The 18214-nt window shown below is 38.5% G+C and overlaps 1 protein-coding gene across 14 annotated transcripts in view; it reads right to left on the bottom strand.

Moving 5' to 3' along the window:
• fryl (furry homolog, like) overlaps positions 1-18214 on the bottom strand; it is a 474538-nt gene that overhangs the window by 96262 nt on the left and 360062 nt on the right. For all 14 annotated transcript variants that reach the window (XM_043691269.1, XM_043691279.1, XM_043691242.1 and 11 more), the window contains 5 exons: positions 17942-18036; positions 16054-16661; positions 7737-7834; positions 1052-1222; positions 55-195 (listed from right to left, as the gene is read on the bottom strand). In XM_043691269.1, coding sequence (XP_043547204.1) covers positions 55-195; positions 1052-1222; positions 7737-7834; positions 16054-16661; positions 17942-18036 — 1113 coding nt within the window. The remainder of the gene's footprint in view (positions 1-54; positions 196-1051; positions 1223-7736; positions 7835-16053; positions 16662-17941; positions 18037-18214) is intronic.

Below are 18214 nucleotides of genomic sequence, written 5' to 3'. Positions count from 1 at the left end.
CTGCAGCTCAGAAATGAGATAAGCTTTAGCACAAGATTTATTTTTATGACTAACCTGCACATACTTCCCAATGATCTTCATGATTTCCAAATTGAACTGTTTTACTGGAGCTCCAGACAGATCAATATGACTCAGAAGGCTATAGATAATCTGTAGCAATGACTGTTGCATACTAGTTAGGCCCTTTTCTAATAGCTGTTGAGAAAAATAGCACAGAAGTAATACCTATACAGGCATTTCAGTGTAATTTCAAACAAAAAAAATCCATAGCATTTTAAAAATGCAATTTGCATTCATTGCTACCAGCAATGCACAAGCAAAGGTGACGTCATAAACATACTGTGGCGTTCAAAATACACCCTTGTGTATTTTGCAATTAAAGTTTCAAGGAAATTTACTGGCTCTCCTATGGCCTTGCTCATATCTCATTATGGGAAAACAAACTTCTTTCTGCTTGCATCACAGGTATAAGTATCTGGACTTTCAGAATGTGGAGTTTATGATGTTCCATCCATTGGTAGTGACATACAGTTGTCGATGTAAATGTGCGATGACAAAATAGGAGTTTAGGAGATGCATGGCAAACGTAATGTACCACAGACAGCCATTATTTTAAAAGTCCAGTGCTTCAGTACTCTAGTTGGAAAAGTGGAAAGCTTAAGTCAATTGAATTGAAAGAAACAAATATTAAAACTGAGATGATTCAGACATTGTGATGAAAATTACAAATACCAAGAACATAAGATCTGAAGGAAATTCGTAAATATAGAATAAAATCATCAGCACAAGTGCTGTGTGTTAAATGGAGAAAATAACTGACAAGTTGAGAACCTGGAATGGACATTGAGGTCTGGGAGGGAACCAGACAATTAACTCAAAGAGTGACATGATGAATTCTTCAATAAAAATGAGGTTAAGTAGTCTGGGTCTTGTATAACACCAGTCAACAATTTAAGAAAACAATGCAGGTTAATATTTCTTCTATGCTTTAACACAGACAAACTCGACAAAGAGACATGTCGACTAGATAAACAAAAAAAAGGAAAATTACCTCAGCTAAGTAAGTGACCAGGTTCAAAGTGATGTCTGAGAATGCATCATGTAGGTATCGGCAAACCACATTAATCCAATTTGCACTGTCCCGTGAATAACTGTGTGTGCTATAAAGGCTCATCATGTGAGCCAGGTTCGAAAGCGTGACGGTTTTTTCTTCTGCACAGACCTAAGACAAAAACATGACAGGTACAGACATTAAAACCTTGAAAACTTTTTGTTACCTCAATACAATGCCAGAGTGTCCACGATTTCAGCCTCTGTTTCTTTTTTCAGTGCCACTTCAAAGATCCTTTAAAAAACTTATCAACTAGAATGATCTGTGGAGAAAGAATTAGAATTAACATTTTTGAGTTGAAAATTACTGTTCTTTGGAACTGGTTCACCTTGTTTCTCTTTGAAAAAAAGCATTGCTTGACTGAATGGGTTTTTCCCATAATTTTCCATAATAATATTCCAGGGTGGTAGCGGCATAAGGCTCCTGAGTCCGTGTCTCATCCACTCCATCTGCTTTCCTTTTCGTTTCTTTTTTTCTGTTTTCCTTTTTTTTCTTGTACTTACCTCCTGTGAAGAGCTTGATCGCGGTGACTGAAACCAGGGCATACTCGAGTGGGTCCAGGGTGAACTTGTGGCAGAAGATTCCAGTAAGACCATGGCAGAGCAGTTGGTGGAAGAGTAAACACAAGACCTGGTGGCTGCGACATATGTGCTGGTGATGTCGGTGTGATGGGCCCAGCAGCGAAAGATAGTGTCTGATGATTGGTAACTTTGATATTAATTGGATCCACTGTTGGAGTTGGACGAGTGATGGCAAAATGGGCACCCCAGTGATGTCAGTGGAGAAGGCAGCATCTGCGGTCAGCATCAGAATCAGAGATATTGGGCTTTAGTCACCATGTGGAAGGTCTGAATTGGTACTCCTGGAATGGCTTGTAATGCAGGGGCACTGGTGGGCCCAGAGCACTTTATGGAGACCTCCCCACTCAATATTGAGCAAAGCACAAGGTGGGAGGAAGATGACTCTATTTTTACTTATATTTAAATCTTCTATTTTAATTTCAGTTTAATATCTTAATATCTTCTCTAAGTCAAAATGACGCCGGAGCAGAGCGACATATTACACTTTTCACTGTATTTATTTGATAAATACAAGTGACAATAAATCATTCAATTCAATAATTTCTGTTTTTATTTCAGATTTCCAGCATCCACAACTATGTTGTTTTTACATTAAAAATTCTGTTCTAAGATTATTACTAATAATCCTCGGGTATTTGATTTCCAAAAGGGTATGTGGACCTTGTAAAAAATTAAGATTTAGATTTAGACCATAAGACCAAGGAGTAGATACAGGCCATTCAGCTCATCAAGTCAGCTCCATCTTTCAATTCGATCATGGTTTATTAATACTTAGCTCCATTTTCCAGCCTTTTCCCCATTACCCTCACTTTCTTTACTGATTAAAAATCTGTATAACTTACTGTTAAATAAACTTGACAACTCAATCGCTACCTGTGCGGTAAAGAAATCCTCAAGTTCACCACCCTAGAGCAGACATTCCTCCTAGTTTCTGATTTAAAAGGGTGACCTTTTATTCTGAGATTATACTCGCTGGTCCTGGACATTTCCATGAGAAGAACAAGCTTTCCACACCTAACCTGTCAGGTCCTCTAACAGTTTTCTATGTCTCGATGAGATCGCCTGTCAATCTTCTAAACTCCCAATGACTATAGACTCAATCTCTCCTCATAATACAGTCCCTCCATACCCAGAATTAGCCTATGAACCTTCTCTGGATTGCCTCCAACACCAGCATATTTATCTTTAGATAAGGGGCCCAAACCTCTTAGCAGTATTCCAAATAAGGTCTGACAAATGCCTTGCATGGTTTTATTAAGACTGCCCTATTTTACACTCCATTCCCTTTGATTTCAAGACCAATACTTCTTTTGCTGTTTTTATTACCTGCTGAATTTATATGCTAGCTTTTTGGTATTTATACATGAGGATTCCAAGATGCTGTAAGATCTGTGCTGTAACTTTCTGCAGTCTTTCTTCAGTTAAATAATATTCATCTCAACTCTTCCTGCCAGTGTAAAAGTACCATTTTCCCAAATTAAATTCCATCTGCCACATTTATACACACTTGTTTAACTCATCTATAACCCTGGTAGATGCTTTGTGTCATCTTCACCACTTGTCTTCCCATCTATTTTTGTGCCACATGCAAACATGGCTACCAAACATTCTCTTTCCTGATCCAAATCATTAACATTTATTGTAAATAACTGCAGCTACAGCAGTGAACCCTGGGGCATTCCACAATTACAGACTGCACTCATGAAAATGACCCCTTAGCCCATTACTCTCATCTTCAATTAGTTAGGTAATTGTCTATCCATGCTAATATATGGTGTGGAGGTGCTGGTGTTGGGGTGGACAAAGTTAAAAGTCAAACAACACCAGGTTTTAGTCCAACAGCTTTATTCAGAAGTACGATCTTTTGGCGTGCTGTTCCTTAGTCAGGTAGCTGGTGCTAATATACTCTAACATCATGGGCTCTTATTTTATTAGATGTACAGTAACTTATCAAATCCGACTGAAACATCAAGCATCCACTGCTTCCCCTTCATCTAGTTTGCTTGTTACTTCCTCAAAGAACTCTAATAAGTTTGTCAGGCATGATTCCCTCTTCTTGAAGCCATGCTGATTGTGCTTGATCATACTATGAATTTCCAATTGCTCTGCTATTACATCCTTTATAATGGGCTCTAATATTTTCACACAGGAACAAATATTCTTTTTATTTATTCGTTTGTGGGATGTGGGCATCACTTGCTTGCCAGCATTTATTGCCTGTCCCTATTTGCCCTTGAGAAGGTGGTGTTGATGAACTGCCTTCTTGAACCGCTGCAGTCCACCTGCTGTGGGTTGACCCACAATGCCATTAGGGAGGGAATTCCAAGATTTTGACCCGTTGTTCCTTCCCAAGTCAGGATGCGGAGTGGTTTGTAGGAGAACGTGAAGACGGTGGTGTTCCCATGTATCTGCTGCCCTTGTCCTTCTAGATGGAAGCGGTCATGGGTTTGGAAGGTGCTTTGAGGATCTTGGGTGCATTCCTGCAGTAAATGTTGTAGATAATACACACTGCTGCTACTGAGCATCAGTGGTAGAGGGAGTGGATGTTTGTGAATATAGTGCCAATCAAGCAGGCTGCTTTGTCCTGAATGTTGCCAAGCTGGTGTGCTGTTGGGTCTGCACTCAACCAGGCAAGTGCAGAATATTCCATCACACTCCTGACTTGTGCCTTGTAGATAGTGGATAGACTTTGGGAAGTCAAGAGGTGTGCTATGCGCTGCAGTATTCCTAGCCTCTGACCTGCTCTTGGAGCCACTGTTTTTATGTGGCGAGTCCAGTTGAGTTTCTGGTCAATTCCTGATAACCCCTAGGATATTGACAGTGGGAGATGGAAACATGGAAACACCATAGAATGTCAAGGGGCGGTAGTTAGATTACCTCTATGATGATGGTCATAGCCTGGCATTTGTGTGGTGTAAAGATTATTTGCCACTTGTCAGCCCAAACCTGGATATTGTCCAGATCTTGCTGCATCTGGACATGGATTGCTTCAGTAACAGAGTTGTAAACGGTACTGAACATGGTGCAATCACCAGCAAATATCCCTACTTCTGACCTTATGATGGAGGGAAAGATCATTGATGAAGCAGCTGAAGTTGGTTTGGCCTAGGTCATTATCCTGAGGAACTCTTACAGAGATGTCCTGGAGCTGAGATAACTGACCACCAACTACCACAACCATCTTCCTGTGTGTCAGGTATGACTCGAACCACCAGACAGTTTGCCCCCAGATTCCCACTGATTCCTATTTTACCAGGGCACTCTGATGCCACATGCAGTTGAATGCAGCCTTGATGTTAAGTAGGCTGTCACTCTCACCTCAAGAATCCAGCTCTTTTGTCCATGCTTGAACCAAGGTTAGGAGCTGAATGACACTGGTGGAACCCAAACTGGGCATCACTAAACAGGTCATTGCTGAGCAGCTGTAGCTTGACACCACTGTTGATGACACTTTCCATTGTTTTACTGATGACCAAGAATAGACTGATGTGGCGGTAATTGGCAAGGTTGGAGTGGCAAATTCTAGAGCAGAAATCTTCAGTACTATTGCTGGAATGATGTCAGGGCTAGTAGCCTTGCAATATCCAGTGCCATTCCTTAATATTAAATGAAGTGAATTAAATTGGCTGAAGATTGGTATCTTAATGCTGGGGACCACTGGAGGAAGCCGAGATGAATCCACTTGGAACCTCCGGCTGAAGATTGATACAAATGCTTCAGCCTTATCTTTTGCATAGATGTGCTGGGCTCTTCCATCATTGAGGACAGGGATATTTGTGGAGCCTCCTCTGCCTAGGAGTTGTTTAATCGTTCACCATCATTCAGAACTGGATGTGGCAGGATTGCAGAGCTTAGATCTGATCGGTTGGTTGTGGGATTGTTTAGCACTATCACTTGCTGCTTGTGTTGTTTGGCATGCAAGTTATCCTGTTTGGTGGCATCTCCAGGTTGATACCTCATTCAGGTATGCCAGGTGCTTGCTAGGCCATTTCAGAGGGCAATTGAGAGTCAACCACATTGCTGTGGGTCAGGAGTCACATGTAGGCCAGACCAGATGAAGACGGCAGATTTCCATCCCTGAAGGATGTTAAGACAACCAGATGGGAAGGTTTCAGCTATTTCATGGTCATCAGTCAATTCTTAATTCCAGATTTATTAAAATTGAATTCCAATTCCACCATCTGCTGTGGCAGGATTTGAACTCGGGTCCGCAGAACATTACCTGGGTCTCTGGATTAATAGCCATCGCTTTCCCTGGTTACCAGCTATTCACAATCTATATCAATCATTTAGATCAGGGATTTAAAATGTACCATTTCCACATTTGTATATGACATAACATGAGGTGGGAGTGAAAATTATGAGGAGGGTATAAAGACACTTCAAGGGAATTTGGAGACACTAAGTGATAGTCTAAAAATCTGGCAGATAAGAATACAGACAGAATTATTAGTGACCTTACAGTATCCTTTGGTAATAGTGATCATAATATCATTGAATTTCACATTCAATTTGAGGGTGAGAAAAGTTGTTTCAAGACTAGTATTTTAACATTAAAAAACAAGCAATAAAGGATATGAAAAGGAGAGCTAGCTAAAGTGAAATGCCATATTAGGTAAGGGATAGGCCTGCTGAGAGAGGGTTGAGAATCTTTTGAACATTCTTCTTCCAATGGCAGCAGAAGCAGAGTCTAAATATTTTTAATGTAAAGATGGTGGTTCTTGATAAGTAAAGGGGTGAATTGGCATAGTTAGTAGGTGGCAATATAAAAGTAATTAGATTAACCATGATGAAAATGACAGAGTAGGATCAAGGGTCTACTTCTGCTCCCAGTTCATAGGTTTGAATGCTGGAGAGTGTGAGGTCATCGCTTTGTTAAGCAAAAAACAAAAACACAATATCTATCTTAAATAATAAAAGGGCAGGAAATGTTGGACTTGAAAGGAACCTGGAAATCCTTGTTCATGAGTAAGTGAATGTTATAATACAGTTACAGCAAACAATTAAGTTAGCTAGTGATATACTAGCCTTAATACAAGAGAATTTGAGTGCATCCAACAGGAAAGATGTCTTATTGCAACTGAATACAGCCTTGATAAGACCACATCTGAAGCAGTGTGTCCAATTTTGGTCTATTTACCTAAGAAAAGATATACAGAGGAACCGCGATTATCCGTATATCGATTACCCAAATTTCGGAATATCTGAAGATGATTTCAAGGTCCCAAAAAAAGTTACATCAAAGAGGTAAGTGTAATCGATTTACCTGTACTGAAGAACATGTGAAAACGCTGGCAAAAACAAAGAAACACAAGCAGCTCAAGCATCAGCAACTGGATATCTTTTAGGTAAGGGTTGTTACACAGCCCTTTGCAAAAGTAAGTGTTTTACAGTACAGGGTATTCCCTTCACTTTATCGGGCTGTTATTTAAAAAAAAGGCAGCAAACATAAATGCACGCGCGAGGCGATGCTTCTATCTTTGTATCATGAGACTGAATTCCCAGAAACTGACAAGTGCTCTTGCAATCGTGGAAAATGTTCAGGACCTTGTTTAATGCTGGGATTTGATATACAGTATTTATGTGATGGTAAGTCCTTCTCATTTTAACCTGTAACTTGCAGACTGCAAGGATTAATTGGCTTAAATGGCAGACTCATTAAAATCATAGATTTAAACAAATTCTCCAATACAGCACAGCATTAGATCAGTGTGGCTTCCCATGTTTAAGGTAAAATCGATTATCCAAATTATTGGTTATCCCAATGAATAGTGCCCGTCCACCTTGTTTGGATAATCGAGGTTCCTTTGTATTTGCCATAGATGGAATGCAAAAAGGCCTTCACAAATAGGAACAGGAGTATGACAGTGTTCCATGAGGGGAAAACATCCTCTCAGCATGTACTCTGTCAAGCCGTTAAGGAGAGAATCTTTTAAATTCTCTGTCCTAGAGAGCTGTGGAGGCTCAATTTTTGAATATTTTCAAGATGGAGTTTATTTTCAGCCTTCCAATATTTATGTACTCGTTCATAATTATGTACATACCTTTGCTATTCTGTCAGCGGTTTCCTTGCAGAATTGGGTAGGGTTATCAAAATGTTGAACTAAATGAGGTAGCAGGCACAGAATATTTAATGGGAACCCTGAAAAATAAATATAAGTCTGGTCAAATACAGATCATGTCATAATCAGGAATAATAAATAAATGCACATAAATTAGACCGCATAGAGGTTAATACTCCACCTATAGAAAATATTAACAAAGTAATTCACATTACTAAATGAACTGAGATTTAAATTGCTACTTGACTAGTGAAACTGGAATTCTTATTTAGATAGATTCTTTTCAAGCGAAGGCAACAAAGCTAGAAAATTCCTCTCCAAAAGTGTATTTACTACTTTTCTTGTAATTATTGAAATTGCCATTAATTCTAATCAGTTCGCAGTGAATCAAATGTTCATGAATCAAGTTATATTAAATTCCTACCAGTTTTGTAAAGTGAAGATTTTTGGATAGAAATAAAGATGTCCATTCAACTAAGTTAGATCTTTTGATTTTGGTCAGAAACTTAAAATTATATTGCTTTAACAAAGCTAGAAGCAGGCATGAACACAACAAATTTAAGATTTCAGGAGCTGGTGATATAGTGGTAACATCACCCGGCTAATAATCCAGACACTCAAGTATTTGCTAGACTCAGTAATGATGATGATCATGACAACCATAATCGATTATTGTATCAACCCGCATGGTTCACTAAGTTACTTTAGAGAAGGTCTGGCCTACATGTGACTCCAACCGACAGTAATGTGGCTAACCCTCAATTGCCCTTTGATAAGGTCTAACAAGCCACACAGTTCAAAAGGAATAAGGGATGGGTAGAAATGTTGGCCTTGCTGGAAATGCTCAAATCCCATGGAAGAAACTTTAATAAAATAAATATTTTGAATTGTTTTTGCAAATCCTCAACAGAATATATCAAAATATTCTTACAAGGTCTGTTCTATTAATATTTCATGATTAGCTTTCTGTACAGCTGTTATTGTTCCCAGGCCTATTTATGAATCATGGAATGTAAAACTACAGCACCTGACCACCTTTGGTCCACAATACTTAAGACTACTTCTTCAGCTTGGTTTTGAATCGAAACCAAGCATCCTGCATTTTCTCAATGCTTTTCAAAAATAATTTCAATATTATCCGATTCAGTTGTAAGCAATAACCACATGTGGAAAAGCGTTGCATGTTCTAACAGAAACTCATTGCAAAAAATAAAATCATACTTGCCTGTTCAGTTCTGCCGTAATAATCCTGATCCTACAATCTCCAGAAAACTTATTTTATCTTCTCAAGTTTTCCAATTTTTAAAAAAATGTTAATTCAACCTCTTCTTAATTTCTATCTTAAATCACTTAACATCTGTTTCTAAACAAAATTTTCAGCCTTTTCTCACAATCTCTGATTTCTAGTGTAATTCTAGTGCTTTCTCACTGCTATTTCCAGCGTTCTAATATCTACAATAGGATATTCAAATCAGCAAGCAATGTGCCAACAATTGGCCTTGCTGGAAATGCTCAAATCCCATGGAAGAAACTTTAATAAAATAAATATTTTGAATTGTTTTTGCAAATCCTCAACAGAATATATCAAAATATTCTTACAAGGTCTGTTCTATTAATATTTTATGATTAGCTTTCTGAACAGCTGTTATTGTTCCCAGGCCTAACCAAAGTTAAGCATCAATTTAATATTTTTAACAACATTAAATGTGCTTAAGTATAAAACCCAGAATACAATTTTCTTTTTTATAGCCTTGCATAACCCCACTACTAGATCCCAATGTCAGATCTCTCTTACAGGAGAACTGAATTTGGAAATGTAGTGTGTAAACGTGGAGTCAGGTTTTCTGAAGACTGGAAATCTCAAGTAAATTGCTACTCTGCTCCGTTTTTATGCCATGAAAGAGCTCCACATTTCCAACTGGAGATGGTGATTTGAGCACCTTCAGAAATGCAGAGCCAAACTTCTATTCTGGCAGTCCGCACAGGAAATAATAACTATGCTCACTTTTGCAAAGCTGCTGTATTCTGAAATTTAAAGCTCCAGAATCACAGATAGCTGCTGTCAAGTGAAAAGTACGCAAGGTAAATGTGGGCTTAGGGTGCTGGGTGGATACTATGCCGTGGCTATGGAGTAAGGTGCTAGGTGACTATGGGGCCCTGTAAGTGATGGAATGTTAGTTACATCAGTGTTGGTGGAGGAATCAGGTCACTGAGGACTCTGCAAGGGGCACTGGATCCAGCAGTGGAGGAAGGTGAGGGTGAGATCCCATCGCAGGGGGCGCTGGCATATTGGGTCTGAAGAGAGAGGTGGTTGGGGAAGGGGGTTGAGTCCGGGTGAGGTATGTTATAGGAGGTTAGTTGAATAGTTTCTCAGGAGTTGGACTGTGTATTTAATAGTCTAATGGTTCTTGGGTAACTATTTAATATCAGTAGAACATTTCAAATTCTCCGATTTAAATGGATATTTTCAGAAGGTCCCATGCATAGTGGAATTGGCCAATGGAATCTTTAAATTTCCCAAGCAATTCCATTACAGCTTGCTACGATGATGGAACTCCACCTGAAATAATTATCAGACCAACTGGAGAATCAGGTAGTTTTTAAAGCATTTTACAGGTAAAAAAGGCGAGTAACAACATAAATGCCCATATTTTTATTGTGAAAGATTAAGAGTAATGAGCTAATCTGTGTATGGTTTTAAAATGGTTACATTTTGAAATAGCTCTTCATCATAGATCACAGCTAAGTATAAAGGAAGGTTCCAAGCTATCCTCATGCATTTTATTCTTGGATGCAGAGCTAACAAAGATCCCATCATGACTGAGTAGGGAAAAACAAAGTTTACTCTTGTTTTTTTTAAAAATTCGCTCATGGCATGTGGGTGTCCCTGGCTAAGCCAGCATTTATAGCCTGCCCCAAGTTGCTCTTAAAAAGTTGGTGGCGAGCTGCCTTCTTGAACTGGTGCAGTCCATGTGCTGTAGGTAGACCGACAATGCTGTTTAGGGAGCTAATTTCAGTATTTTGACCCATCAGGACAGAAGGAATACAATATATTTCCAAGTCAGGAAGGTGAGTGGTACTCCCCCACCATCAACATCCTCACAGTTATCATTATCTGGACACTGAACTGGACAAGCCATATAAATACAGTGACTACAAGAGCAGGACACTGACTAGGAAGTAACTGGTCAGTGCAGCAAGTAACCCACCTCCTGACTCCTCATAGCCTGTCCATCATCCACAAGGTACAAGTTAAGAATGTGATGGCGAGTGGCTTGGAGGGGAATTTGCAGGTAATGGAATTCCCATGTGTCTGTTGCCCTTGTCCTTCTAGATAGAAGTGGCTATGGATTTCGAAGGATTTTGGTGAACTTCTTCGATGAATATCTGCAGTGCATCTTGTAGATAGTACACAATGCTGTGACTGAGCATTAGTGATGGAGTGACCGTATCTTTGTGGATGCGATGCCAATCAAACAGGGTGTTTTGTTCTGGGTGATGTCAAGCTTTTTGATGTTGTTGGAGCTGCAACTATCCAGGCAAGTGAAGAGTATGCCATCACACTCTTAACTCTTGCCTCTAGATGATGGGCAGGATACATGTAATTAGGAGGTGAGTTGCTTGCTGTAGGACTCCTAGTCTCTGACTTATTCTTGTAGCGACTGTATTTATGTGGTGAGTCCAGTTCAGTTTCTAGTCAATGGTAACACCCAAGATGTTGACAACAGGGGAAGAATACAAATTGCTGAGAAAGCATCACACTATCAGGAATACATTTCAGGACAAACTGCAAACTGTTTATTGAAAATATGAAATACACCAAGAAGCAAGTTAAGCCAGCATGCAAAAAAGCAATACAGTACTTAACTCTCACTTTAATACTTTAAGCCGAGTCTTTTGATGAGCTTTTTATATTTACTTCTGGACTCTGAGTTCTGACTCACCAAAATCACCTGTAAATACAGTTGCACCGAGTGAACCAAAGAAAAGAAGCAGTTATAAATTTTATGTCAAAGGAGCCTTCCACATCAAGGATGCTAATTTCTTTATTAGGAGGACACCACAATATGCCATTTCTAACAAAGTATCTGTATCTTGTACTGACGATCATGCAAACTTTGAATAATTAATCAATCCAGTTCTATCCTGATGAGGATCTGTCTACAAGTGACTGACGTACAAAATTGGGATGTTCTTTGTTGTTAATATCTAAATTCCTAAGTATATATCTCATGTAAGACGTAGACATGTCTCTTACAAAGTAGTCAATATATGCCAGTTTAAATTTGGCATTAATCTGTCACATCTCCCAATAGTTTTATAATCTACCTGATTACAAGTTATCACAACTAAAGAAAATTCAATGGGAATAGTAGCTGGTCTATGTTTGAAAAGAAAGGAAACAAACTACAAATGTTAGAATTTGTAAAAAGGATTGAATCTCATTCCTTTACAACCACTAAGGCACATGTAATATAAAGACCATTTCACATTTCAAGAATAGGTAGCTTTATTGTACTTTGTTTTTATCAGACCTGTGTTCAACTGTTTAGGCAAGAAAGCTCATCATTCTATTTGCTTTGCTTGCTGCTCTGCAATGATTGAACATGGTTAAAGTGAAGTTAACACTCATTCCCAGGTTTGCTCCAACATTTTCTCCACTTTTTGAAGCAGTGATCAAAACCCTGACTTTATTCTCTCTTGCAACTATTGAGTTGCATTGAAATTCTTTCGCTTGACTAGTTGCAGCTGTTTCTGCTCACTTTACCTTCACATTTTATTGGTGGTTTCTTAACTACTTTAAAGTCAACTTCTCAATCTACTTAAACATCTTGCGAATTTGACCAATTTACATTGAATTTCTGAATCAGGTAAATGAGAGCAGGAAGATATAATCTAATGCATACCACAAAGCACATCTGCTCGGCCTATCATAGAGCTTCACAGTACAGGAGGCCCCTCAGTCCATCACAAGAGTACATGAAATATAAACAGGAATGGACTTACGGTGCATCAAGCCTGCTCCATCAATTAACATATACATTGTTGATTTTAGGCTTCAAGTTCAACTTCATGCTGATTTCCCACTTCCATTGATTTTGTAAGCAAGCAAAATCTGTTTATTCTAACTTAAATATATTCAAAAGAGGAGCATCCACACTCCTTGGGATAGGAATCCATAGATTTGCAACTCTCATTAAGTTGTTCACACTTCAGTGATAAAGAATCAGTCCTTTATCCTAAGGCTGTGCCCTTGTGTTTTATAGTCCTCCAACCAATAGAAGTAATCTTTCAGCATCTTCTCTACTAAGCACCAAAACCACCTGAAGGAGGAGTGGCACTCCGAAAGCTAGCGTGCTTCCAATTAAACCTGTTGGACTATAACCTGGTGTTGTGTGATTTTTAACCTTCAGAATCTGATATGCCTAAATGAGATCACCTGTTATTCTTCTACATTTTTGAGAATTTAGGCCTAATTTATTCAGCCTCACTTCAGAGAGATAGGTCTTCATCTCAGGTAGCATTTTAGTGAACCTTTACTGCTATGTTTCCAATGCAAATTCAGTACTTTCTTATATAACACGATAGTTCCATTTTTGTGCAATCTTGTGTTCTAAGAAAAATCGCACAATAGCAGCACCATTAAAACTAATGGGGTCAGAATTGCATTGTGGTGAATACAGTTAAGGAAAGTTCATGTTCTGCAAATAATGGTCTAAATTTTTCAGTCGCATTACAGCCAATTAGCGTTGAAGAGACACATGTTATAGCAGAACTGGCTTGACATCCTTTCATAAATATAGGAACTAAAATGACACACACCATTTTTCCAGTTTTTTAATGTTTTCCTTACTCCTGTAGTCCAAACCCTGGCAACAAAGACCAATATGGCTTTTGCTGTGCTTTATTTATTCTTCTGTCAAAAATGAACAACTTCACATTTTACTACATTATACTTCATCCACCATCTTGGTGTATGCTCATTAACCTGCCTATACCTCTTTGCATACTCTGTCCTTGACACAACTTTTCTTTCCATCTAATTTTGTATTATCCAGCAAACGCAAATATATTATTCTCCTTGTTTCTGCATCCAAATTATTCATAAGAATTGTAAACAGCTGAGGCCCCAGTACATCAAGCACTCTATTATTCACCATGTGCTGCAAGGATCCACTGTTATTTGTCATTTATATAAAAGGTTTGGATGAGAATAAAAAGCATGGTGAGTAAGTTTACGGATTACACCAAAATTGCTGGCATAGTGGATAGTGAAGAAGAATATCGAAGAGTAAAATGGGACCTTGATCAGATGGACACTGGGCTGAGGAATGCAGGTGAAGTTTAATTCAGATAAATGTTAGACGTTGCATCGTGGCAAGACAAATCAGGACAGGACTTACACAGTTAATGGTAGAGCCCTGGGAGTGTTGTTGAACAGAGAGACTTAGGGGTACAAGTACATATTTCCTTGAAAGTGATGTCACAGGTAGACATGGTGGTGCAAACAGCATTTGGCAAGCTTGCTTTCATCAATCAGAAGTAAAACAAAAAATCACAATAACAGGGTTATAGACCAACAGGTTGATTTGGAAGTACAAGCTTTTAAAGCTTGTACTTGCAAATAAACCTGTTGGACTATTACCTGGGATTGTATGATTTTTAACTGTGTCCACTCGGTCCAACATCTGCACCTCCACTTCATCAGTTAGAGCATCAAGTAGAGTTGTTGCCATATTACAACTGTACAAGACAATGAAATGGTCACATTTGGAGTACTGTGTACAATTCTGCCCAATTACAGGAAGGATATTATTAAATTGGCAAGGGTGTAAATAAGATTTACAAGGATGTTACCAAAAGTAGAAGGTTTGAGTTTTAAGGAGAGGTTGGATAGACAGACTTTTTTCCCCTGGAGTGTCAGAGGCTGAGGTGACCTTATAAAGGTTGATAAAATCATGAAGGACACAGAAAAGTAAAGATCCAAGGTCTTTTCCCCAGGGTAGGGGAGTCCACGACTAGAGGTCGTAGGTTTAAGGTGAGAGGGGAAAGATTTAAAAAGGACCTGAGAGACAACTTTTTCACATAGAGGGTGGTGTGTATGTGGAACGAGCTGCCAGAGAAAGTGATTGAGGCGGATGCAATGACAACATTTGGGCAAGTACATGGATTGGAAGGGTTTAGTGGGATGAGAGACATATGCAGACAAATGGTTCAGTTTAGGAAACCTGGTTAGCATGGGCAAGTTGGATGAAAGGATCTGTTTCCGTGCTGTATGATTCTATGTCTGCCCAATCTCTGCTTCATATCTGTCATCCAATCCTCTAATACCCAACTCATGAGCACCTTTTAACCAGGAGGACTGCAGATGCTGGAGACCAGAGTTGAAAAATGTGGTGCTGGAAAAACACAGCAGGCCAGGCAGCATCCGAGGAGTAGGAGAATCGATGTTTCGGGCATAAGCCATTCTTCAGGATTCCTGAAGAAGGGCTTATGCCCGAAACGTCGATTCTCCTACTCCTCGGATGCTGCCTGGCCTGCTGTGTTTTTCCAGCAACACATTTTTCAACACCTTTTAACCAGTTGTACAGCACCTACATGGTGCCTTTTGATAATTCAGGTATACCACATTTACAGATTCCCTTTATCTACTCAAATAACACTTACAAATTTGTCAAACAGGATTGTTTTTCAGTAGAAGCCAAATTTTCTTAATCATATCATGCTTGTCTAAGCATGTTCTTGAGATGTCCACAGTAACAGACTCTAGCATTTTTCCAATGACTGATATCAGACTAACTGCCCTGTATTTCACTGTTTTGTCTCCCTCCTTTCTTGAAAATGAAAGAAACATTTTCAAATTTCCAATTTGGTGGGACTGCCCTTTTTCAAATATTCATTTCTCTTTTATAAAAGATTATGGATTTTGCTTTGCTCCACATTCCTATTTCATGCCCACAGAGTTACTCCTCTTACAAAACTGAAGACCTACTTTTGTACAGCTTTTATGTCCACCCATTAAAAAGAGTTAAGCATCTGACTATTAGAGGTGTTAGTGTTTGGAACTGGCGAAGTGAAAAATGTTTATTTTCTAGTCAGCACTTTTCACTTAGTTGTGAAAGTCGTGCATGGCTTTTGCCACGCCGGTCCGAATCTCAGCTTTACAGGAGATAAAGGTGAATAGTTCCTTTACCATTCCCAAATTTTTATTTTAATGTATTAAGATTTTTTTTAGAAATAATTAATGGCAAAGTAAGAATGATGTGAAAAGAAACTTGAAAATGAAAATAAAACATACCTGCCACCTGAGCTGGATCCACCAGAGTGTGTCTAGAGATGGAAATTAGTTTACTCAGGAGATGAACAGTCATATCCTGAGTGGAAGATGAGGTAAAGCCCTTAAGGAATAACTGCTGGAGCCCAGGAAAACTGTTCCACTTTAGTTTGCTTTGTACTTTTTCAATCTTCTCCCGACTCTCTGCTTTATCCAGAGGCAACTGTGTGAGCAGTTTGTTGAGCAGTTTTAGTGCCAAAAGGTATTCATATTCATAGTCTGACTCTAGTAGGGCTGTAGCTATCCAGAAAATGGTAGCCATCAGGCTACTTGGATCAGTAGTTGGCTGTTGGTCTGGCATTTCTCCCTCTCTAAGAGAGGACAGGCTTCGAGTCCTTGCTAGGTTACCATAGTTCATCCTCCCATCCAAAATATCCAGTGTATTACTTCGACGTCTGTCACACCGTCTGTCTCCCAGTAGACTGGCTCGTAAAGAGTTACTTCTCGTATGACAACTATGATGAGTCAGGAAACTACTGGTACTGAGTGGGCTTGTGCTTAAGTTTAGTTGTCCAGTGCTTTTCCTGTTAGCTGCCAACTTAGTGCCCATTAAGGAATCAGTTAAATGTGTTCTATAATAAGATGAAGAAAAAATACAAATGCAAACATCAGTTTTTATGTTTAAGGTACATGCAAATTAATATTACTCTGCATAAATAAAACTCATGTAGAATTTAACAACTTGCTTTCTGTACACTAATTATTTCTTTACGGTTTATGTTTAGTTTCAGCCAGGACTATTTTTAAAATCTTGTGGCAATCAATTCATCTTACGATTACCATCATGCTTAAATTTCTTTGACCGAATCTTAACTTTCCCTTAACAAAGTGTGACATATTACAAAAATTAATTTCTGCCAGTGACAAATACAGAATCATATTTATATGCACAGAGTGAACTCAGTCATTAGTAGTCTATTATATTCTGAAAATATTTGTTCACAGGTTTATCAAAATAGAAGCATATGCAAACTGCTGGCAGTTGATCAGTAAGTTCGAACCTTTTTTTTGTCTTTCCTGTTTATGGCTCAGTTAAGACCTTTACTTCCTCGCAAAGACTCAAGGCCAACAACTAATGCAATCAATGGTTAGTCACCCATAGCCAAAGGGGTTGCCATAAACAGTGAGTAATAAACAAGCCATGCTATGCCTGGAACAATTTTACATTCTTCTCGCATTTCCCTACACTAAGTGGGTGATCAGAAGCTCAGCTGGGTGTGAGGAGGATTAAAATCACTTCTTTTCTCATCTTATTGAAGTGAATTGTACTCTAGTCATCTAATGACATTGCCTAGTTCCCTCTTCCTGGTGAGACAATTGGCCATCAACAATTACTTGGAATACGAAAGTCTGCTAATGGGAGATTATAATTCACATTCTTAATGACAATTGCATTTTCAAAACCAAATAGAACCATAAACTTGCAGATAATTTCAAGTGATTTTTTTAAAATAAAAGTGCATTCAAATAGAACTCCTTTGGGTTACTAAAAACATGTACAGATTACAAGAATCTGTTCAGCACAGAGATTTTCTGCATCATGATTCATTTCATCTCGTGTTTTACCAAACAATATGCTTGCAAACAAATAACTTAAATTGTCAATTTATATGGAGATATAAACTTCTGGAATTACAAAGATCATGAGTGTGATCAATATCATCCCAGGATACAGAAAACCCACATAATCTATTTGCAAATACCTAAAGTCTTTTGTTACAGGTGTTGAGATAAAAAGGACATATGTTTAGATTAAACTATATAACATTTAAACACAGATACAAAATAAAATAGATAACAACAGTCAATTGTCAAATGATCAAAGATCATATATAAAGCCAAAAATACTTACTGAGAAAGTGCGGAAAGCAGATCATACTGTTTTATTGTGTCTGCTAATGTGTCAATGGCAGACTCAAGAGTGAGCAGTAGTTCTATAACAAAACCCTGTTAACAGAAATACTTACATAAAATTTCACAATTCAAAGAATGCAAACACAACAATGTACAAGGTGAACAAATTTTTATTAAGAGGCTGAATGACTCAAAATTAATGAGAATAAATGTTTTCTTCTGTAATGAACTTTCCAGCAAAATCAGCAGCAGTTTGAAATAGCAACTGCAG

Source organism: Chiloscyllium plagiosum, chromosome 1 (assembly GCF_004010195.1).
Source record: "Chiloscyllium plagiosum isolate BGI_BamShark_2017 chromosome 1, ASM401019v2, whole genome shotgun sequence".
Taxonomy (NCBI): domain Eukaryota; kingdom Metazoa; phylum Chordata; class Chondrichthyes; order Orectolobiformes; family Hemiscylliidae; genus Chiloscyllium; species Chiloscyllium plagiosum.
Note: the sequence above shows the minus strand (reverse complement) of the source record. Positions and strands in the feature narration are given on the sequence as shown.